Here is a 23,391-nt window from a genome sequence, read left to right as displayed (position 1 = left end):
TATTGAAAAGATGTTTGCATAACATAATTGTCAACCCAATTATAGAAATCATTAGATGAGTTTACGAGTAAAAATTAGCCGAATTAGCAAAATTAAACATTTTGAAGAGTTTATTTTTATGATGGCCAAATATATCATAGAACAGGTTTACTTTAGAGGTTTGAATTTTACAAATCCAAAATATCATGACGTGTGGCTTGCTTCCTGGTCTCTAAAGGAGGAAAAAAGAAACCCATTTCTAAAATGCCACAGCGATTTTTATACATTAAAAGGATATATTTGAAAACCAATTATTTTAAACCAAATGACAAGTAACTTTCAATAATAAATTAAATTATCACTATAGTCGAGTTGTACACATGATTTGTTTTAGGCGTTTTTTATTTTGTAAATTAGTTTTACAACTGAAGTTGATTTACAGGAATGAAATATAAATTATAAGTTTATTTTAAAATTCTAAATTTATCATCTTAAATAGACAAAAAATTAAATAAAAGTTATATAAACTCTATGATTTTTAGATAGATTAAAAAAAATTAACTATCCACATTTTCCCTTAAGTTTTAAATGTTTATAATATTTCTATCAATGTAAACAATTTTTTTTTATCTATGGTTGGTGGTGCTTTAATCAACGAAACACAAGTTGGTATGGAGAAGTGAAATTGATGCTCTTGCGTTTCAAATTTTTTGAATTCAAGGTTATTTTGGCTTGTAATTGAAACCTAAAATCGGCCTCATTGTTTGCAGGGATAAGGCTGCGTAACTCTATCATCTGCAACCTCACCAGGTAGGAGCCTTCTGTACCAGTGAAATTCTAGAGATTATTTAGTTTAGGGAAGATAAATAAGAAAATATAGACTGAATATTATATTTAGGGTTTTAAAAGATGTGTATGACTTGTTTTTGAAAAATCATCAATATTATATAAATAATGAGTTGACCAAATTAAAAGAGAAACAGGAATGGGCTGATTTAAGGTCCATGTCAATGTGGAAAAAAAAAATCATTACTTGAAAAAAATGTAGAATTTGAAACTTCCGACAAACATGAAACTGCGTTTCATTACTTTTAAAATGTTTCTTAAGAAAATCTATGTACATAAACATTTGCAACAGTGAATATGGGACCCATTCTTAGTCATCCATCAAGGAAATAAAGGTAAAGGTCATGCTGCAGATTTTCATCACTGCCAAAAGATGGCTTCAGAGTCAGCACTTGGCCAAAAGATGCAATTGTAAAAATCTGAAGGCTTGGCATCTATACTACATTAAATTGTTGTGACATATCTTCAACTAGTGGCTGCAGCGTAGCTGTTTGTTAAAATGTTTCAAGCAATAATCCAAAAGAAAAATTACCTATTTCTTTTGTGTTTTCTTTTTGCAGTTTATAATTTGTTTGGCTCTCTTTTAAAACTGTAGTTGCTACATCAAACAAATGAAAAAGGGTGTCATAATAGTTGATGAACTTTTCTTGTCTTGTTTACTTTACCTTAAAAAAATTGTTGGTCTTTAGTTGTGGGAATACTAAGGTGCACTTTACTTGATTTACAGTCACTGGAGGACGTCGGGGAGTTTGTTTTGTTGAATAGAAATATGCTTGCCAGAATGCTGATCAGGAGTTTACATTGTAGCAAATTTCAGTGTCTGAGCCTAAGGGGCTTTATAACTGTAACTCCTCAACAAGTACTTAAACCTGGGGATGTCTTGAGAAAAGCAAGGGCTTTTACTGAGGAAGACGTTCTCCAGTACTCCAAGGTGAGTTTTGATTCTAATCCTTTGCACATTGAGTCTGCTGCTGCCAAAGATGTCGGATTTCAAGGTCCAGTGGTACATGGGATGCTTGTGGCTTCTCTCTTTCCTCATATCATCTCAACACATTTTGTAAGTTTAAATCTATTCCCCTCTTCAAACTTTTATTGCTTCCTATGGAAATCCAAGAGATTGGCATTTAACTCACTCATTTCAACAAACTAAATTCTTTACCAGTCTGAACATTGATACTTGTCATTAGATTGGGTCAACTTGAGTGTTAGACTTTATTATAAAGTGCTTGACAAATGATGTGAATTAAGACCATAATATTGAGTCATTCTCATTCTTTGTGATAACTTTCTTAAACTCCTCTCCTTCCCTGGCCCCTTCACTTTTCTAATATCATGGATAATTGCAGCCTGGAGCTGTGTATGTATCTCAAAACTTGAATTTTAAGTTCCCGGTCTATATTGGAGATGAGATTATTGGTGAAGTGCAAGCTACTAATCTTAGAGAAAATAGAAATCGATATCTGTAAGTTTAGTTGTGTTGGTATTTTTATGCATTCTTTTTTAAGCAAAGACTAATTTTGTTTCTAAATGAATGTTTATCGATTTTCAGTGCAAAATTTAAGACAAGGTGCTTCAAGAATGGTGAACTTGTCATTGATGGTGAGGCTGTGGCTTTGTTACCAACCTTGACGGCGGAGCAAAAGCAACAGTAGGAGCCTTAAACCAAGGGAATGTTTCACTTACAAGTGATACAATTGTTGTTTTTGTGTTTTAATAGAGACTTGTAGTCATAGATAGTGGGTTCTAAATTGTGATCCCCTATCCTGAACAAAAAGGCAATAAGAAAATTGTTCTTTGTTATTCTGTTGTTGCTGATGAAAACACTCATTCTTATTTTTTGGTGAGTGTCTTTTTTATCATATTTCACAATGCACGTCGCTGTTCCAAGTCAAAATGGCACAAAGAGATATACTTATTGATATTCTTGCCTTTTCAACCTTCTATTACTAGTGATTTTGAAGCAAATGTTTATGGTATTAACAAATAAGATTTGATAAGTTTCGCACCAACATGGTTTCTCTCTGTTTGTGTATCCTCTTTTATAGGATTCATTTTAATATACATTTGCAGCAGTTATTTATATAGACCTAATGGATAAATTGGTGTTTTAAAAAAAAAATAGTGAAAATACTTCATCCAAAATTATTGTTTTGTTTTAAAAAAACATTAAAATTATTTCATTATAAACTAACCCCCTCTTCTTCTTTTCTTGAGTGATAAATAATAATATTTGAATGTAAATCTATAAAGTTTTTATGTATATAATAACAATAAACTTTTAATCTAAAATATAATGGAAAGTACCCAAACTCCTCAAAAATGCAAACCACTTCAATTCCACAGTTCAGCTTATCACTACAAAATAAAATGATAATAAGAATTAGAGTTGATAGTAATGGTAATGCACTTTTATAGTGTTTGATGTTCTATTTGAAGAGGTAGTTTCTTCCTCCATCTCTACATTTTTCTTCTTACATCCAACAATTTTGTAAATTTTAAATGACCTTCACCTGTTATTTGAATTTGGGATCTGGAAGTGTGCTACAGATTCATCAATCCGAAAGTGAATCATGTTGCATTCTGGATAAAAGGGGTGTTCCAGAAGCAAAGTTTGCATAAATTGTTGATTTTTGGATTGCTGAATCCAGAAGCCTAATTTCTATTACGGATTGGTGGATCCGAAATGATTTTTTTAAATTATGGATTTCTGAATCCATAATGCATATTTTGAATTACGGATTGGCGGATCCGGAATGATTTTTTCAATTATGGATGTTTTGTATTTTTTTATTTTTTTATTAACACTATCATTCATGTACTATCGGAAGCACCAATCTGAAATATTACCAGATGCGTCAATTCAAAATTTTACTGGAAGCGTCAATCCAAAAATTTACCAGATTTCATAATCTGAAATATAAAAAAAAAATATACAATTTTATATAGGAACAGTTTTATCTTTGCGTAACCTTGTGGAGTATGTAAAGATGCACGAAGAACCTGCCTTTGAAGAGATACACTATACCAACACACAGATAAATACTGGTCCAATTCAATGGGCAATTTTTTTTTAAAAAAAAAAGAACTGAGTTCAAAAACTTTAAAAATACAAAAAATTGTTCTTCCAAATACGCTTTTTGGTTTGAATTTATTTTCTCTTTCCTACTACGAAAGTCTTTTATATTTTTCAAAAACGAACGATTTTTTTTTAGAAAATCTTTTAAAGCTGGGCACATGTGCACGTTTTGATTGTTTTTAAATTTTTATATTTAGAAACCGTGCTCAGTTGCACGTTTTAGGTTTAGTTTCTTAGTTTTTAAGTTGTTTTTGCTTTTATTTCTAGACTTCTCTATTTTTTGTAAAATTCTGTGTTTTAAAAACATTCTTTTATATTTGGGTGTGTTTTTTCAATTTTATTTATTTGATTTTTTTTAAATGGCTTGTACTTTTTTGTTTATTCATATCATAAGAAGATTTAAACAATAATAATAAATGGAATAATAAAATATTTATTGAAATAAAATAAATTGAAATAATAATAAAATTTGAATGATAACAACTAAAACATTTATGTGATAGAAGGTATTCATAGTTATCTTTGTCACTTCTACCACAACACCTATATATTTATAATATTGTTATTGATCAAGAATGACTCCATAAACATTCGATAACATAAATAATGATGAAGATGAATGATGACATGCAACTATAAATTCACACACTGGTTGTAGTATCACCTTAAGTATCTGTTGAATAAACTACATAGAAAATCTAGAAGACAATTCTATCTTAAGGATTTCAAAATTTAAAACAATATTTTTTTCTAAACACAAATGTGCTTTATATAATGATTTCACAAAAAAGCTTTCAAAAATACAATTATTCTTCATTTTAAAATCACCCTTAGAGTTTACTCATTGTAATTTTTTAAAACATAATCATATTCTGGTGAAGGTGTTGTTGGAGCAGCACTCTCTACAACATCTCTTCCTTGTGAAGTTAAGTTATTTTGAGTGTTAAGACTTAACATTCACAACTAATAAATTACGATTGAAACGATATATAACATACTATTTTTCACTATTAATGAGGTGACTGTTGTTACTTTTTCATTATACATTTTTGTTATTTTATCTTTCCAATCAAAACATTAATTAAATAATATTAAAGTATTCCTGGAAATATTTTAAGAAATGAAAAATAAATTTTTGAAAATAATCTAAAATTATGACAAAAAACAACTAAATTTATGACAAAAATCATTCAAAATAATCTCCTATATTAAAAAAATGTAAAAACTTATTTAAAAATTAATAATTTTAGAAAGAAAGTTATTTAAAAAAAACTTATAACTACCGGTAATTTTTGTTCTCATTTTATCTCCCCAATCCAATTTTCTTGCTTTAATTAAATAGCTCTAAATAATCCAGGTATTATTTTTTATAAATTATAAAAGGAATTGATTTTTTTACCATCATAGTTTTTTAAATAGAAACTACTAATTTTATCGTAAAAAAACTTAAAAATGATTTCATTTGTAAATTATAATATTAAATAGTCTAGATACTACGTTTTAGAAACTAATTACACGTACTTATTAAATGACTATAAATCATATAAAATTTGAACTATTATAATAATTTAATAATCTAATAACATTCTCTCAATGGATAACTTTGTTTCTGATGTTTCTTCTTTCACAATTAAACCATGTTAATATAACAAAAAAAAATTATAATAAATGCTTTTGAAACAATTAAATGTGTATAAACAAAAAATTTAGATTTTTTGCCATTACATCTATCTTCATAGACAAAAGATTAAAAAAAGTAACTCCCAAAATCATAGGAAAGAAGCTGTTCCATTTTATTTGTAGCAAAAAAGTCTTTATTTTGAAAGCATCCGAATTTGGTGAGAGAAGTGTGAGATAAATGAAATGAGATAAATGGCATGTTACAGTAAGAAGATTCTCACTCTTATTGTTAAAGTTTGGGCAAGATATATAATAAATACAACCCTTTCCCCTCTTTTGATCCCACCAAAAATAAAAACAAGAACCTCTTTTTCTTATCCTTTCTAGTCTATCATCTTATGTATGTACAACATCATTTGGAGACAAGAAAATGTGTCTCCCAAAGTCTGCAAGATCCACCAAAGAAAGGATGCAGTGGTGTATACCAACCATATAGAATCATCATCAAAGAAACCTCAAAACACTAAGCAATCACCAAATCCTCTTCATGAGGCATCATCATTTCTCACCAAATATAGAGAACAAACAAACAATCTTCCTCTTTCCAGTCAAACCAAAATGCAGGCCGGTTACTTCACAACAACTCATATTCTTATGTTGTCAAGACTTCTCATCAAAATTGGGGATGCCATCAAAACTCTATGCCATGTGTATTTACCAGGCATATCACCACATTCAAAACTTAGTTCAAATCCTCTTTCACTACAGTCTTTTCTCTTGCCCGGAAATCCTCCAAACTCCGATACTCTTCCCGGAGCAACCTCTCCAGATCAGGGTGTTTATTCAAAGGTGCTTTGTGGTCGCGGATCTTGCGGTAATGGTGAAATGCCCTGCCAATGCCATATATAAGAACAAAGCATAAGTCCAAGACTGGAGTGTGATAATGATGTGAAGAAGAGTGCAAATACAAGAAACTGCACTTAGTGAATCAACTTTTGGATTGTGCTCCACTTCCTAAATTATAGAAGAGCAGTACTATTTAAAAACAGGGTAGCATTGTTACAGCCCCTCTAGCTAGTGTTATAGCATGTACATTCAGAACAGTTCAACAGATCTAACCAATCAATATGATTTACTTCTTTCACTATCATCAATCTTGCATGATCTGGGAAATGATTGAATGAAACTAGAAAATAGAAAGCGAGCTGTGAAAATAAAAATAACAAGAGTAAATCAGTTTTACCAATATTTTTCCAGGCCATACAGGTTGCCCTTATGGTAGAAATCCAGAGTGAGATGTTCAAAATCCTTGTAAAGATCATCTCTAAATTCCTTCTCCAAACCATAACTGAACAAGAAATTATTCAAAGATCAAAAGAACTGAGCGTGAATGTCTCATAAGGAAAATAAAGCAATTTTTTTATCAGCCTCTTCAAAGAAACAGTATATGAAAAATCAGAACACTTGAAAATTAGCGTATTACAACACCCAACAAAATTTTGAAACGGATACCTGTAGAATCTGAAAAGGCACTCTATACCATAATTATAATTAGCGGCGGCATCTTCCTTAGCTAATTTCTTAAATTCATTATACATAGAAGGCACAAACATGTCCCGAAGAAAATAGGACCAGAACCTGTATAATGTATTCATTTCCTGCATACACATACAAGAGATGGAAGAAATTTTTACCAGAATAAGCAAGAGCATGATTGGAAAAAAAAATGTAGTATAAGTGAAGATCATAGAACTGCAGCCCATCTCATTTTGATGGACAGCTTTTGCTAATGATGGCATTTAATTTAAGTAAAGAGAAATAGTTGAGTACTGCAAATTAATATAAAAAATGCCAAAAGTACTAACTCTGCCAAATTTTCACTCCACCAGACATCTATACAATATAATTCATACAATTAAGTAATAAAAAGGTGAGAAATAGATCAAACAATAGGTAAAAACTGCATAATAGAAGTGAACATAATGAAGCATTAGTATTTGAGAATGAGTTCAGTCTTTGTACTACCAATGTGGAGCAACCAAACATTCAATCTTTCCAAATATTATTTTTCGTAGAAATTAAAAAATGATGTTCACCTCACTGCAACCAATTCCAAGTTTCTTTCTATCATTCAAACACCGTTTATGATACTTCAAGTACCTGCATGAAGAACAATCACATGAGGAATTTTGAAAATGCAAACTATAGGAACTATATCTTACTACTGCTTGCGCACAGAAACAGTATTAAGCATTATCACTTACTTCTGCTGTTTGAAACCGTTTTCTTCCAAGAGCTGGTGACTTGGATGCTGAAACAGTGGAAAAGACTTAGGCATGGAACCCACAGGTGGACTACCAGAGAACCCCCCATGTGGACTGCCCGAAAACCCCCCATGCGGACTACCAGAAAGGCCCCCATGAGGTGAACTACTCAATTTGGAAGGCTTGAAACTGCAAAATTAAGATAATTAGTGAAATAGTTGCTCACTGAAACATCTATTACTTTATACCATTTAATAAATATTTACTTGATTTTCTTCTAGTAAAGAACAAAAGTGAAAAAAGGCTAAGAAAAACTATATAAAAGAAATTAGCACCGGGAACAATAATTTTGAACTGACCTGTGATTTTCAGGAGGCGTAGAAGCAAAGAAAAACCCAACCGAATTACTAGGTGGACTTTCAGATATGATTCCATGAGAATTACAACCTGTTCCATGATTTCTAAAATTACTCGAGAAAAACCGCTGCTTAAGGGAAGTTGGTTGCTTGGGAAATACTTTATGTTTCCTTCGAGAAGTATTGCTTCCAGACTCTTCAACACTGTTTGCGCCAATATTCTCAGCTGCCTTTAAAATTGAAACACCTGAATTATGGCTTGGAGATTTAATATTCCGATCTCTACTATCTGAGTTATTCTTTCTGCTACGATTAGACCGCCTATGTTTCAGCTCCTGTTGATAATCAGGCAAGGCAACCAACAAAATTTATTAAAGATGATGATAATCTCAAAAATAACTGACAATTGGTAACGTAAAACAATGGTGACTCTACCTGCTCATAGAAGTAAAGCCCATCATTTATTGCAGAAGCAAGCTCATTGGAAATGGATTTTGATTCTTTGCCACCACCTCTATATCCTTGTTTAGGATCACCATTCTGTACATTAAAATAGAAAATTATCAAATAATGAGTTAACAGTAATAAACATTCCAACATAATATGTTTAAATCAGTTTTCAACTTGTTCATTCCAACCAAAAAATAGACAGTACGTAGTCCTTTTAGTAATAATTTATAATTAAGCAGTGTGCAGTGCATTACAGATATGTGGTTCCAGCCTCTGACAGCAATCAAATAAAAAAGACCCTCAACTTTAAAAAAAAAAATCATCAGCATGGCTATTTGGGCAATCAAAAATATAAAATTGAAACCTTATTTGAATGATAACCCATTTTAGAGAAAAGAATAAACATTTGAACTTATTTTTAATTAAATTAGCAATACCAATACCTGAGTGACAATTACTAGTCTCTGAACATCCTGTTCAATAACAGCCATCTCATCATCTTCATCGTCAATCCTTTTATGCAAAAAAAAAATCATCAGATGAATGTTTTAAACAAAAAAGAGAGGAAATGCAAAAAATGACACGGCACAAAAATCTCCTAATACTATTCCACATCAGATAAGAGAAGTATTTTAACATCTCAAACAGAATATAAACACATGTTTTGTCAAGGGGGGAAAGAGAGGAATCTTTGAATTTCATATTACAAAGGAATAAAGAAAATCGTCTTTAATTACCTTCAAAGGAAACAAGCAAATTAAGTTTCAGAATCTATGAAAAACACTTGTTGCATATTCCACTATATGTCAATAAGATCAAACAGAACTATGAAGTACCTTCTACTAGAAGAAAGTTCACCCTTCTTTAGCATCTTCTGCTCAAGTTCTATCTCTTCATCGAGCATAAAAGTATTGCCAAAATCATTTGTAAGGTCTTGGACATCCATATCATTCAATACATCCATGTTTCCAGTCTCATTATGGTCAAATATTTTGGGCTCAGTTTCTTGTAGATCACATAAATTATTACTACTCGTGTCAAAATCACACAATTTGACGCTTTCACCAGTTACCACAAGCGGTTTACCATTGGAATAATGGCTCTTCGTATTGTTTCCTTGATTTGCATGTGAAACATGCAACTTATCTTCATTGAGCTGATTACGCTCCGCCAAAATTGAATTATGAACAGCATCTTTAGGATTTGCTTCAGAAGTCTCTCTTGTGTTATCTCCAGCAGCATCACTATTCTCAAGGGAATTGACAGCACCATCTACAAGTTGGCTCTGTTGAATCTGAGCTGTAGATGATCCTGAATTTCCTGAGGAAACTCGAATCCATTTTGACCAATTATCACATTTCCTTATTTTGTCACCCTATAAAAATAACACAAATTACAAGTTAAAAAATAATCAATTAACAGTAAGGTATCTTTAAAATTTCATACACAATAAAATGCAACTTAAACCTGGCTCTAGTAGAACTAAAGGTGTTATTCTAATATAAAATGTAGAATCTAAATATGGAAACAGGAACTTCTAACAATATCTAGAGGCTAAGAAACCATCATCAACAAGCATAAATCATATATACTTCAGGCATTTCAAAATCTAGTTTAAACTTTATAGAGCCCAAACAAAGAAGTCCTCTTGAATAACCAACTAGCACCTAGCAATTCTCAAAAACTCAACACATATATACTATAGATGTTACAAATGCATTGGACTCGAGAATTATTGTGTAGCAGGACAGTGAATAGCAGCTAACTTTGCAATAAAAGCTAAATAATTTATACTACATAAAATAAAATCCAAAATTACCGATATTCATGGAAAATAACAACTCTTGGTGTACACACAATCACATCAATTTAGGAGCAATGAGAGCATATTAATGAAGTCAAAAAATGACTGGGGTGAAATTAATAGATAACAAAATAAAAAAATTAGATAAAATAGTAGAATGTGATAAACGAAGTCAAAAGAAGAAAAATGGAATACACGATAAAAAAAGTTTTATAATGAGGGATAACTTTTTTGTGAAATTTTTTATCCAAAAATAACTTAAACATTGATGTTTCAGGGGTAAAAAGGAGGTTTTAAATCCTACATCATGGTAGCACCATTTTAGACCATGAAAAGCCACTATTGCACTCGGCAACTTTGAAAAAACCACTCCACTGTCCCACTCTATTGTCCAATTGACTAATATATGACTTAAATGTATGTAATATTTCAAAACTGAATTCCTTCTGAAATATAGTGAAACAATAAAATATCTCTGTTGGAGGACGAGTGTTGGCACAATGCAAGGTTAATATTGGCTTGGGATCTATAGGTCACAAGTTTGAATACTAAAATCAGCCTCGTTGTTTGCAGGGATAAAGCTGCATAACTCTATTGTCCACAACCCTACCAGGTAGGAACCTTCTGTACCAGATCTGCCCTATAATAAACTACTTCCAGTGAAATTGGGGAAGATAAATATGAAAATAAAGACTGAATAGTCTGAAATCATAATCGATACTATCTTAAATACAAAGAACATTATAATCTGAATTTTAAAAGATGTCTATGACTTATTTTTCAAAAATCATCAATATTATATAAATAATAAATTGACCAAATTAAAAGGGAAACAGGAATGAGCTGATTTAAGGTCCATGCCAATGTGGGAAAAAAATATCATGACTTGAAAAAGATGTAGAATTTGAAACTCCCAACAAACATGGAACTGCGTCTCATTACTTTTAAAATGTTCCTTAAGAAATCTATGTACATAAACATTTGAAACTACCAACTCCCAAGATTAATATCAGAGATAAAGAACAAAAATAGAGTACAATCACAGAAATCTGCTTATGAGCAAAAGTAATTAAAACAACAAACTAGATTCTGCAGTTAATAAAAAGCTTACGCAGTAAAAAAGTAAACCATAGTAGCAAAATAACCTGAATTTCCACAGTATTGGAGCTCTGAAGTGCATCAAGGATAAAAGGTATGTCAGTGCTCATCCTCTTGACCTAACCCAAGATAATTAAAATCATTAAAGACAAGAGAGAAAGAGGAAATAACATGGAACTCGCCAGCAGAAAACATACATCCCTACACTATAGTAGATTTGGGAGGTAAAATTTGCTTGGGACATACCCTTTTAAATTCAGCAATAGTGGATATGGGAACCCATCCTTGGTCATCCATCAAGGAAATAAGGTAAAGGTCATGCTGCAGATTTTCATCACTGCCAAAAGATGGCTTCAGAGTCAGCAGTTTGCTCAATAAACTATCTTTATCATATGATTTACACATTCACTTGAAAAAAAAATGGAATCAACAGGTATTATTACAGGATTTCCAAAGAAATTTCTAATGTTCATTAGCTAGCTCTCAAAGTTCAAACACTAAAAATCAGTTCCCTTTTGTCATCTCTGACAATAATTCTCCAACTATACCATCTAATGCAATTGTTGAAATCTAAAGGCTTGGCATCTATTAATCTACAAGTAGAGCACTTTCACAATCAAAACATAACAGAACAATTGAAAGTCAGAAACATCATTCGCATCATTCAGATGAGCAAATGTGGGGATAAAAAGAACATCCACAAAAAAGTTTATCACATTAGGTCTTTAAGACGTATATTTAACTGGCCAACAATTAACACCAAATATAATATAGAAGTCATCCTCAACGATGAAGGTACTTACCTAAAATAATAGTCTATCTGTTTAACAATACTAGTCCTCAAAGGTACAGCGTCTGGAGGCGGTGGCTGAGGGGTGGGGTTGACATGAAATGGAACAAATTGCCGAGGATGGGGTCCTCTAATGGAGCCAGGAGGTACCATGGTGACACCCCAATATGGTGCAGATCCTATCCAGAAAATTAAAATTAGATTAAAGAACTAATTGATTGAGAATGGAGTAATTAAACAGAAAAAAACATCTGAGAAAATTCCTCAAATAGCATTCAAGTTGAGAAATCCAGAAGTGCCTGCGCACAAAAGGAAGTATATGTGTGTCTGTGTAACAATAGAACCATGTGCACAAATAGAGGACTGTGTATTTAATTTTTACCTGGGAAGCTTGGACCAACCATGTACCCTGGAGGAGGACCATAAAATGGAGGCCGTATAAATGGCCTTGGGCCCAAACCATGTTGCATGGGAATGTTTGCTCTGGAAGGAAAAGGCCTTTGATGATGCCATGCATGATTTAGATGGTCACCTTGTTCTTGGATATTTGGTCTTCCATTAGAAAAATTAGCAGCATAAGCATTTGGATCCCCTTGGACTGGCGGCTGAACACTTTTGGCATCAACAGCATGAGCAGGTGGAGCAAAAGCTTGTCCTGGTGGCTGAGATACAGGCTTCCCCAATGGATTTTCTACAGCCGGAAAAGGTCCTGGACCAGGTGGAAAAGCATAACCAGGAACAGCAATATGCGGAGGCGGTACCATAGGATAAAAATATGGAGGAACTGGCTGAAGATAAGGCAGTGGACCCGGAAAGGGAGGCGCACCACTTGAGTTCCGCTTAGCACCCGGCTTTGGATGACGGGATGATGGCAGCTTATGTACTGGGTTAGCATTTCCGGAACCATTCACCTTCTATTAAACAAAGAAACATGCATACAAACAAAAGAAATATATTACATTCCAAAAACAAGACTTTTGTCGCATTAAGCATACAAGTTTTATTTATATCATGACAACTGAAGCATTAATGGCTAAAAAACCATAAGCACCTATGATCTTTGTTAAACCATAGGAACACAACGAAATTTACTTTTTAGCTACGTACCATTCAATGTTAATAACAACAGTTGTCACGCTAGCGAAATTTCCACAAATCGAGAAAATTATAATAAGACACCAATGTCTATCCTAAACAAATAAATTTTGTAAAAATACAAGACAGCAAAAGTATATATACAAACTCAATAAGATATTACAATTTTATTAATCTATGCATCACAATTTCCAAGCCATAATCACATACTCAAGTAAAAATACAAGTCAATAAAAGTATAAATACAAACTCAATAACATGTTACAATTTTATGAATCTATGCATCACAGTTTCCAAGCCATAGTCCCAAACTCAAGTAAATTCTGTTACAATACAATACAGCAAAAGTATATCTACAAACTCAATAACATATCACATTAATATGAATCTATGAATTACAATTTCCATGTCATGTCACATTCTCAAGTAAATTCTATATCAATACAAGACAGCAAAAGTATACATACAAACTCAATAACATATTACATTTTCGATGTCATAATCACAAACTCAAGTCAATGCTATAGCAATATAAGACAACAAAAAAGAAAGATACAAATTCAATACCATAATACATTTCAAAGAATATATGCACTACAAAGAGCATACTAACCTGCATAGAAGGAGGTCTAGGAGCAATCTCACCAACATTTGCCACAGAAGCAGCAGCAATCTCAACATTTTTGGGTGGTCTTTGGGCATCAGAGAGAGCTGGCCAAGACTCAGTGCCCATCATCACAGACACATCAGCTCCCTTACCATCAACAGCAGGAGTCTTCCAAGGAGACTTAGGAGCAGCAACCCCCTTGTGATCCTCACCAATCTCAGTCTCAGCAGTCACCATAACTGCTTTTTTCTCTCACCAATCCCCCCAACTCCCAAGATTTCCCCTTCTAAACCCCACTCGCCAAAACACACAACACTCTAAACTATCAACCTGATGGGTGCTAAGAGATTCACCAAAAACGCAAAGACACCACAAAAAGATTGAACCTTTACTTGCCAAATGAATCAGTGATATTGAGCAGACGAACCCAGAGCTGAATGGACGATAATTTCACGTGGGTGTGGTAAAAAGGGTTCCTTTCGTGAAGTTTAAATGAAAAAAGAGTTGGGTCAGTGTGACAGCAGGAGAACAGTGAAATATTAGGGTTTTGGACAGTGAAGTGATGGAATGAGTTTGTTATGTGTTGTGAGTGTGTTTGGAGACAGCAGCACAATGTTAACAGACGCCAACAAAGTTGCGAGGGTAACCCATGAAAAGGCGAGTGAGGGACACCGTTTTAGAGTGTCTTCTGTTTGTGTCTATATATATAGGGGAGTGCCCTTATCAATCACATACATCACTAAACATTCCAATTGGTTTATTTTCCTCCTTTTGGAAGCACCCATGACATAAGTGCCCCTCTCAAATCTTAAATAAATCTCTATCACTAATTAATGTGATAATAGCTTTCACACAATATTTTTTTTCTTTTGAAAATGTAGTCATAATTTCCTTTTAGGTAAATGATAATACTAAAACAGAAATATTTTATGCATACAAAAGAAATATACTCATTTATTTTTGCAGTTTTTCATTGTGGGTTCTTTAACCAAAGCTTTTAATTTAAAATAAAATATCATCTACTCTTCATTACTCCTTTTCTAAAATCATGGTTGCTGTGAGTATTTTTGGTAATTAGTTTCAAAATATTTAAAAATTAAAACTGATTTTATTTTTTAAAAAATAGTATTTTCTTTTCGTATCTTAAGTTTTAAGATGACCACTCATTTTGAAATTATTTTTTAAAATTAATTCAAAGATATAGTTGTGTCAAATGTAATAAGATTGTGTTTTTCAAAGTGAGGGAAGTCTAACTAATCGGTGGAGTTGTGTGTGACTCACTTTAGATTTTTTGTTTGTGTCTAATTTTTGTAATAAATAAAAGTTTGATTTTCAAGATTAAAAATAAATAAAAAATGATACAAAAATTAATCAGAATAAAAAACACAGTTAAGATAACAAAAACAAACAAAAAACTGAATAACAAATCTTTTGTCGTGATCTTAAAAATGAAAGTATAGGTACTTAAAGATATTGAAATATCATGAAAGCAAAAACTTTAAAACTAAATTGATTATTTACTATTTTTATTCGTATATTTTATCATCATTCTTAAAAATCCAAATAATCGTACAAACAATGTATGATTTCGAATAGTTTCTCTTACTCTTCATTTTATGTTTCCATATTAAGTTAAAGAGAAATCGACTTTAAAATATAATAGTTTTATAATATTGTAAACAATAGAATTGGAAAACGAAATGTGTAAAAAAAAATTCCTTTTCTATATTGTTCTTAGTTAAGTTATAGATGAATAATCGTAGAATTTGTGTTGTCCTTGGTACTATTATAATTGAGTGTATATTGGGATTTATATTTTGATTAGTGAATTTTTGTGCTGTCGCTGAAACTTGGAATCTTTTATATATACGATTTTGTAAATCCATATATTTAGATAAATTTGCATATTATATTTTATACTTTTATTTTATTTTAGGTAACAAAAATTAAACATTAGAAAAAATATATTTTATATTTCATATTATAAGAAAATAAACAACTTTATCTTCTCAATTTCACTTATTTCTCAACACAATAAATTGATTAGCATCCTCACAATTAAGTGTGAATACTGGAAAGAGAATACCAATTTTGAGGTTGAATTTCAAATATTTATAAAAATTGGATGATTAAATTACTGATGATACACAAATGATTAACACAAGATTCAATTACTGACTAGGGAAATATTTTAAAAAAATACTAAGTATAAGAATTACGTTGAGTATAATTTAGTTTGTCGTGAGATTAATTTCATAATTTTCAGAAACATGTGACTGAAGATGCAGCTAGTGTTCAGTAAAAGACATGTCCTCTGATGTACAAACTACTACCCCAATTTCCCTGTTTAAAATTAAAAGGAGGGATATAATATAAGAATCTATTTGTAACAGTTAACACACATCAGCATAAATGGCTATTACCTGCTAACCCAGTAAAGTATTTTTCAAACACTCCCCTACATCTGCTGGGCTTTCACCCAATAATGCAAACATTTGTTATAAGTATATAAACGTTGTGATAATAAGCAAATTTTAGCCCTACAAAAATGCTTTTCAATCTGAAATTTGTTGTCGATCATTCAGGAGTTAAGTATCTTAATACCTAATTTAGGATAGTGGTTAGACCAAGTGATGGAGGAATCCTAATATTTCCAAATAAAATAAATGTTACACCTCGTCCAAGATGGGGCTACCCCAAATTTATTGAAGGTCTAACAAACTGTAACAACACAAATTAAGTATTTTTTTCAAATATTATCACTAATCTTCTTGATTACTGTAACCTCATGCCAATATAATACCTCCGGTTGATTGAGTCAGATGTGCAGTTCTCGCTTGTGCCAACTGCCTTGTCAAGCTGTGTGATCAATATCAATATGCTTTCATTATAACATCCAGAAGGTTAAGTAGCATCCACAAAATTTGTTATTTAGGAGAAAATTGTTTTCATTCTCGCGCAAATAGAAACAGAAAGCAAATATATTACTTCATGGTAAGCTTTTGCCCAGTTTGGTATTGAATTTAGCGCTTAAGCTTCGCACCAAAGTAAATACATCTTATGACATCATTTTCAAAATACATTTTTGCAAAACTTATTGATTGGTTTTAAAATTTATGAAATACTTATCTTTTGCAACTTCACAAGATATTATTAACCTTCGCCAAAGACGATATCAAAGTGGGTCTTTCACCAAGAAGGCTGTACGTAAAAACAATAATTTGAAAATCCCAAGCGAAATCTAGAAGCCCAACTTGGAAATATTAGACGAATCTCTTCAGAAATCAATTTAAAGCTTCCGTAAATAAAAAAGAAGGTAGGTTTCCGAACTTAACTTTCCTAGGCAATCTATAGCAAAAGAAAAGATCATACCCATGGATAACTGCAAATGATAACACCATCGCACCCATCTGATCTTCTCTGACATTCACTCCAAACCACGGTACACTTGTATACAGTGAGAGCCAACCCACCCACCAAGTGTGGCCATTTCTTGCCAAAGAAGTGAATGGAAGGATCCAAGCTCCATTAGTGGATGCAGATGACTCAAGTTAGAAACAGATTCAGGCATTTGTTTGTGGCAAGGACCTATATGTCAGCAAGCCAACCCTCAAGCAAATATTGTATGGTATGACAAGTCTAGATCAGTTCTCAAACAAAATTAAACAAAAAAAATCTCCACTTGGAATAATAATATATTAGATGTAGAAAACAAACTATTTAATACCAAAAAAGCTGAGGACTTATTTCCAGCAGAAACGAGGTAAAAAGATGACGGAAGGACGAAGGACAACAATTCACTTCAACTGTTCAATCCTTCATTGGGGAAGGGGAAATAACAATTGTTTTCACAATAAGACCTTTGAATATAGAAAATTGCATAGAGAGAACAAGTCGAGGGGAAGGGTGTTTAAAAGACGATCCTTGAAAATCAACACCTTGTTTAATGTTATTCTCATCATAGTGTGTTCACTTTCAAGCCCTTAAAAATCCTATGAAAGAAAAAATAGTTTGGGAAAAAAATCCAGAAGGAATAAAGATTCAAGTGATACACAATAATTAATAAGTAATCTCAATATAACCATTAAAAATGACAACGAAAGTACAATCAAATCCCCATAGGAACCTTAAACTTGTTAAAAAGAATGCAGAGGTCCTAAAAAATCAGGGCTGAATGCCACAAGACAATTAAAACATGTTAGTTGAACTCGTGCCAGTTATGCTTCACAAAGGTAAATAAAAAAGGTCCACAACACACTTAAAAATTATTATAACAGTTTTCTCTGCCCCAAAATTCACCGTTCCTCAATACTCCAATAAAGGAATCTGAGGTATAATAAGATTTTAAAAACACGTCAGGGGGAAATCTACTAAGATAAGAAGTAAAAAAATACAGGTTTCAGAATCTGATTCTTTAGTAATCAAATAGTAACTAAAATTACAAATTAAAAGATGCATTTGAATAGTGCCTGGTACTTCAGAAGAATCGGCGGAGTCCAAAACTAAATGATTGATGCATCTTAAGAGGGTATCTGCACATTGAATACAATGAGTAAAATAACTAATTTCAAACCAAATATCTCTACAGGAAACACGAACAAACATGAAATAATCAAAGGCCATACCTCTTGTACTGAAAAATTGATTTTTCAAAGTTATATTTTATTCAAATTTAAAAAAGTCAAAATCAAAGTCATTATTTTTGCAATAAAAAGAAAATGGGCAGAGCAGACAATAGAAGAGTTATATGCAAACCTGAGAATGTTCACTCAAAGAAGATGAACAGATCAAGAAATTTCATAGAAATGGAGCTCAGAATAAATAGTTATGAATTACAAATTTCATGTTCATTTTCTATCACAACATAAAAAATGACAATTAATTCAGAACAGTTTAACAAGAGTGAGTATGCAGTCCCAATGTATAAAACAGCTAAGGCTGAGCATTCATGAAACAATAAAAAAAATACATGTCAAAAACAGTTCGTCAACCTAGATATTGACATCGGGATGCAAAACAAAATATAAGGAAAGCACGTGCAATGCAACCAAACACAATTGGAGTGACACTTGTTCTCATCCATGAATGAAAGAAGCCTGGTTGAATCAGGGTTATTCTTTCATGTCATCCTGAATTTAAGAGTTAACTAATTTTAATACCGCCAAAACTTTCATTTCCTAGTTTCTAACAAGTAGCCTTCAAATTCAACAATAAAGTAGACAACAAAAGCCTTATCAATAAGCAAAAGGATGCACTCACCTAATGACCCATATAAGGAGCGCCAGCACCAGGGTGGGGTCTGACACCACTGATCTGACCCATTTGAGGATTCTGGTATCCCTGCTGCATTGCTGGCTGGTTCCCATATCCCATTGCAGGCTGATTCCCATAAGGGGCAGGTGGCCCAGTCTGGTTAACGGGGGCACCACCAAGCCCTCCAAGCAGATTTCCAAGACCCAAACCAGCTCCCTGGTTAGTAAGCAAAGCGGTCAGCGCCTGTCCAAGAGCAGGATTCAACCCTTGAGCCGGCACTCCGGGGTTGAAACCCCCCACAGCAGACGCCGAGGGAGCCATCAGATGACCACTGCCATGGGACGGCCCACCACCACCAGAGGAATACTTGTTCTTCTCCTTTCTCTGATAATGAGGCTGATGATGGTGATGGTGGTGATGATGAGAATGCTGCTGATGGTGATACTGATGATACCCCTTGTTCCCCTTGGGACCATCGACAGCCTTCTGACAATACAGAGTATGGCCCTCAAAATTCTTATGAGGTTCTTCCAAAGCCTTCTTGGAACTCTCCACAGACTTATAAACAAACAAGGCAAAACCCTTAGGTTTCCCAGTGTTCTTGTCGAGCCCAAGAGGACCATCCTCAACCTCCCCAAATTGCTTGAAGAATTCAAGAAGTTTCTGGGGATCAATCTCAGCACTCACGTTGCTCACAAATATCTTCCTCTGCGTGTATTCAGAAACCGGGTTGGCATTCGGCGGGGGCGCCGGAACAGGGCCAGCAGAGGCCAGCTGACAAGAAGTGGTCCGGTTTCCAATCTTCTTCTGGGGATTTTTCAGCGCCTTTCTAGCATCATCCTTGTGCTTGAAAAGGATGAAAGCGTAACCCTTCGATTTGCCGGAGACTTTGTCGGTGACGGCCTTGCAGTCCTCGATCTCGCCGTATTTCCCGAACACGGAGGTTAGGGTTTCAGCGGTGGCATCCCAGCCGAGGCCGTGGACGAAGATTTTCCGGTGGGCAGGGTCCACATCGGCGAGCTGGCGGACGCTGTCGACGAATTCAGGGAACCTCTCAACGGCCTGCTTCACAAGAGCGTGCAGCTGCTCCTTCGTGAAGGGTTCGAGAAGTTTCTCCACGGGTTCATCTTCGAGACTGAGATCCTCATCCTCCTCGTCGGTGTTCCCTTCTTCATCAGCACCGTTGGCTTCGGCGAGGTTCGCCGCTTCTAGGGCTTCCGGCTCCGGTTGCTCTTCTAGGGTTTCTGTCTCTGGCTCCTGTTGCTCCTCTGATTCCTCTTCCACTTCTTCGCCTTCGGCGATTGGCTGTTCCTGCTGTTGTTCCTCTGTTGGTTCGTCGATGGCCATGGTGTTGGGGTCTTCTAGGGTTGGTTCGGGGTTGGGTTGTTGTTGCTGGTCGAGTTGTTCCCCTGACTCTTGGTCTTGTTGTTGTGGCTCCATGGGTTTGGCCGGTTCAGGGTCTGAGGATCGAAGCTTTCGTTTCTTGGCCATGGCGGTGGAAGAGGTAGGGTTAGGGTTTGGGAAATCAAGATTTGAGGTTATTTCGTTTTTGTTCTTTTTTGTCTGAAGACAGAATTCTGCGGTTCGATTGCGCCCTCAGTTGGATGTAGAGTAATCTCTTTCACTTCCACTGGCGGAATATTTATACACCAGTGTGTTTATGGGCCGGGCCGGACCGGATCTATTATTGTCCAAATTCATATTTGGAACTTACTTCCTGCACCCAGTTAATGTTGACCTGTAATCAATATAAGTGAAATGATAACAATACTCTTACATAAAAAAGGGTGAGGATCAAAATATATTTCATAATCCCTTTTCTGTAATAATAGTTTTGGATTTCTATAACATTTTTTACATAATTTTTATTTTCTATATATTTTCTAGAATAATTCTTCAGATTTTATTTTCCATAATTTCTTTTCTGAATTGTATTTTTTTATTCTCAAACTATTTTTTAAATAAGATTTTGATTTTATAATCCTATTCTAAAATTTCATTTTTCAAACAGAAAATTCTATTTTAAATTTAATTTTTCAGAATATATTTCTTTACATTCTGAATTTTCATTTCTAAAATAAAGAACTATTTTCAAAATTTAAAACTAGATAGTATGCAAGTCACAATAATAACCTTTATATATTTTTTTATATCATGCAAATAGACCATACGATTTTTTTTATAATTTTAGACTGAATTTCTTTTAAAAAATGGAATTTGGCTAAACTTTAATATTAATTGAATTGTAAAAAAACTTTGTATTTAGTATGTCTTTAAACTTGTTTACTTCTAAATAAATTAGCTAAAAAATAACTACTTGTTTAACTTTTTTAAAATATGAAATAAAGTCTCAGTTTATTTATATATTATTTGTAGAAATGTAAAAAAATATGTCAATTAAAATTATAAAATAATAATAACAGTTGTTCTATCTTAGTCTGTCCTTTTTCTCTTCTCAATTGTTGTTTAATACTAAAATCAAAAAACAAAATTTAATATAAAATTTTAACACAAAAAAAAAATATCCTTCACTTTTTTTATGCCATGATATTTATGTTATTAGATATATATGAGTAAGGAAAAGGTTTCAAAAACACATACTGTGGAAGTTACTCTCACCATATTGATTCATCTAAAAATGTTTTTTAATTGAGAATGATAATGATCTAGTAATAGATTATAGCTTGGTGTAAATCAAATTAAATTCCAACATAAACTCAAAATATCATACTTAGGTTATAAGTATCATATAACTATAATAATAATTTATTACTATTAATTTAGATAGATTCAAATTTATCAGTTCTTTCTACACAATCTAAACTAGATAAATTCAATCAAAATTTAATGGTCTACAAAAATGTACAGTCATAATTTATGATTGAAGGGGGAAAATAAATAATTTTGTAAAATAATTCATACTTGATCTTTTACTACAAGATGAAAACAGTATATTTTTATTGTGATTCAGTTTCATTACATCAACTTAAAATATTAATTATGTACAATTATATCTTAAAATTCTAAGAATAATGATTAATAATATAAAGTAATTTTTTATTTTGGTTTGGATCGATTAGATTAATTAGATTTAAAAATGAATTAAATTATACTAGAAATTCAAATCAATTTAATTAATTTGATTTAATTGTCTTATTGGGTTAATATAAAGACACTAACACTCTAGGTAGTATATTACTATAGGTAACTAGTTTTCTCAAATAACGAGACATACATAATATTTTATAAAACATTAAGTGTATTTATTATTTTATTTTATTTTTATTATTATTAAATAAGATGAGCTTTTTTTTCAAATAACAAGACATGCACAATATTTTGTATAACGTTAAGTGTATTTATTATTTTATTTTATTTTTGTTATTATTATTAAATAGCTAAGCTTTTTATTATTTGATTTCTTTCTTTTTATATTACAGTTTTATTTCAACTATCATATTATTTATAATATTTATTTATTAATTCATTATTATTCAATGATAGGTTTAAGATTCCTTTTTGTGATTTATATGAATTATTTTAAATATTATTGGACTTCAATTTTATGCTTAAACGTGTATGGAGTAAGAGTGGAAGGAGATTTATTTCTTCATCCTTTGATTTCTTCTTCCACATATTTTTAAAAATACTGAAAATATTAATTTTAAATTTTATAATTTAAAATATAAAATTTATATTTTAGAATGTAGAATTTAAAATACAAATTTGGATGACAGATTATATATTTTAAAATATAAATCAGATTGTAAATTTTAAAATATAGCTTTTGTATTTAAATTGTATAATTTATAAAAAAAATAGATTATATAATTCAAAAAAATCTCTTGATTTTATATTCTAAAATAAAAGTAAAAATATTTAATAAAATATATATAAAAAAATAATTTAAATATTTTTTTGAAGTATGAGATATTGAAAAGGAAACGCATGGAGGTGTTGGAATAAAACCCCAAAAGTAGAATTTGGGGACACGTTAAAAATAAACCATGACACTTTGATCTTTAACCTTAAGCTTAAAAACAAGACTAATTTTTCCTGTAACTTATCACTTCTTTCGTCATTTCCATAAATTTTAAAAAATCCCAAAATTATTCTTTAGTAAAAAGATTATAAAAAAAAAATTCCATATACA

At 32.2% G+C, this 23,391-nt stretch overlaps 3 protein-coding genes across 7 annotated transcripts; 1 reads left to right on the top strand and 2 right to left on the bottom strand.

The window, feature by feature from the left end:
* Positions 1-565: 565 nt before the first annotated feature.
* Positions 566-2,625, top strand: LOC137826294 (3-hydroxyacyl-[acyl-carrier-protein] dehydratase, mitochondrial). 3 transcript variants are annotated; one of them, XM_068632205.2, is made up of 5 exons: positions 566-648; positions 750-789; positions 1,553-1,882; positions 2,172-2,287; positions 2,375-2,625. In XM_068632205.2, exons 3-5 carry the CDS (start codon positions 1,595-1,597, stop codon positions 2,475-2,477), a joined length of 507 nt encoding a protein of 168 aa, XP_068488306.1. In that variant the 5' UTR covers positions 566-648; positions 750-789; positions 1,553-1,594; the 3' UTR covers positions 2,478-2,625. The 3 variants fall into 3 exon arrangements, with proteins under 3 accessions (XP_068488306.1, XP_068488307.1, XP_068488308.1); XM_068632206.2 differs by lacking the exons at positions 566-648; positions 750-789 and adding an exon at positions 998-1,160; XM_068632207.2 differs by lacking the exons at positions 566-648; positions 750-789 and adding an exon at positions 998-1,236.
* A 3,126-nt stretch (positions 2,626-5,751) lies between these two features.
* Positions 5,752-14,718, bottom strand: LARP1A (LA RNA-binding protein). The gene is made up of 14 exons (XM_068632203.2): positions 13,992-14,718; positions 12,666-13,197; positions 12,297-12,462; positions 11,740-11,830; positions 11,541-11,612; positions 9,428-9,966; positions 9,035-9,104; positions 8,577-8,681; positions 8,145-8,476; positions 7,786-7,974; positions 7,618-7,681; positions 7,034-7,179; positions 6,765-6,869; positions 5,752-6,411 (listed from the first exon to the last, which is right to left on the bottom strand). The coding sequence occupies exons 1-14, from the start codon at positions 14,220-14,222 to the stop codon at positions 6,264-6,266; spliced, it is 2,790 nt and encodes a 929-aa protein (XP_068488304.1). The 5' UTR covers positions 14,223-14,718; the 3' UTR covers positions 5,752-6,263.
* A 1,898-nt stretch (positions 14,719-16,616) lies between these two features.
* Positions 16,617-20,859, bottom strand: LOC137826291 (UBP1-associated protein 2B). 3 transcript variants are annotated; one of them, XR_011083473.2, is made up of 3 exons: positions 19,245-20,859; positions 17,358-17,573; positions 16,617-16,844 (listed from the first exon to the last, which is right to left on the bottom strand). XR_011083473.2 is itself a non-coding variant. In XM_090294191.1 (2 exons), exon 1 carries the CDS (start codon positions 20,727-20,729, stop codon positions 19,245-19,247), a length of 1,485 nt encoding a protein of 494 aa, XP_090150317.1. In that variant the 5' UTR covers positions 20,730-20,859; the 3' UTR covers positions 16,617-17,573. The 3 variants fall into 3 exon arrangements, 2 of the variants coding, with proteins under 2 accessions (XP_090150317.1, XP_068488303.1); XM_090294191.1 differs by having other exon boundaries at positions 16,617-17,573; XM_068632202.2 differs by lacking the exons at positions 16,617-16,844; positions 17,358-17,573 and adding an exon at positions 18,219-18,517.
* Positions 20,860-23,391: the final 2,532 nt, after the last annotated feature.

Source organism: Phaseolus vulgaris, chromosome 8 (genome assembly GCF_051622355.1).
Source record: "Phaseolus vulgaris cultivar YP4 chromosome 8, ASM5162235v1, whole genome shotgun sequence".
NCBI lineage: Eukaryota > Viridiplantae > Streptophyta > Magnoliopsida > Fabales > Fabaceae > Phaseolus > Phaseolus vulgaris.
The sequence above is the reverse complement of the archived record's forward strand: the minus strand, read 5'-3'. Positions and strand labels throughout refer to the sequence as shown.

What these genes read in the sequence shown, in the direction of transcription:
- LOC137826294 (XM_068632205.2), top strand. Translation starts at nt 1,595, where the DNA reads ATGCTTGCCAGAATGCTGATCAGGAGTTTACATTGTAGCAAATTTCAG. An exon ending in ATATCATCTCAACACATTTT is followed by an intron (nt 1,883 to 2,171) that starts GTAAGTTTAAAT and finishes GGATAATTGCAG; the next exon opens with CCTGGAGCTGTGTATGTATC. An exon ending in GAAAATAGAAATCGATATCT is followed by an intron (nt 2,288 to 2,374) that starts GTAAGTTTAGTT and finishes ATCGATTTTCAG; the next exon opens with TGCAAAATTTAAGACAAGGT.
- LARP1A (XM_068632203.2), bottom strand. Translation starts at nt 14,222, where the DNA reads ATGGTGACTGCTGAGACTGAGATTGGTGAGGATCACAAGGGGGTTGCT. An exon ending in GACTAGTAATTGTCACTCAG is followed by an intron (nt 8,682 to 9,034) that starts GTATTGGTATTG and finishes TTTAATGTACAG; the next exon opens with AATGGTGATCCTAAACAAGG. An exon ending in ACGCCTCCTGAAAATCACAG is followed by an intron (nt 7,975 to 8,144) that starts GTCAGTTCAAAA and finishes TTAATTTTGCAG; the next exon opens with TTTCAAGCCTTCCAAATTGA.
- LOC137826291 (XM_090294191.1), bottom strand. Translation starts at nt 20,729, where the DNA reads ATGGCCAAGAAACGAAAGCTTCGATCCTCAGACCCTGAACCGGCCAAA.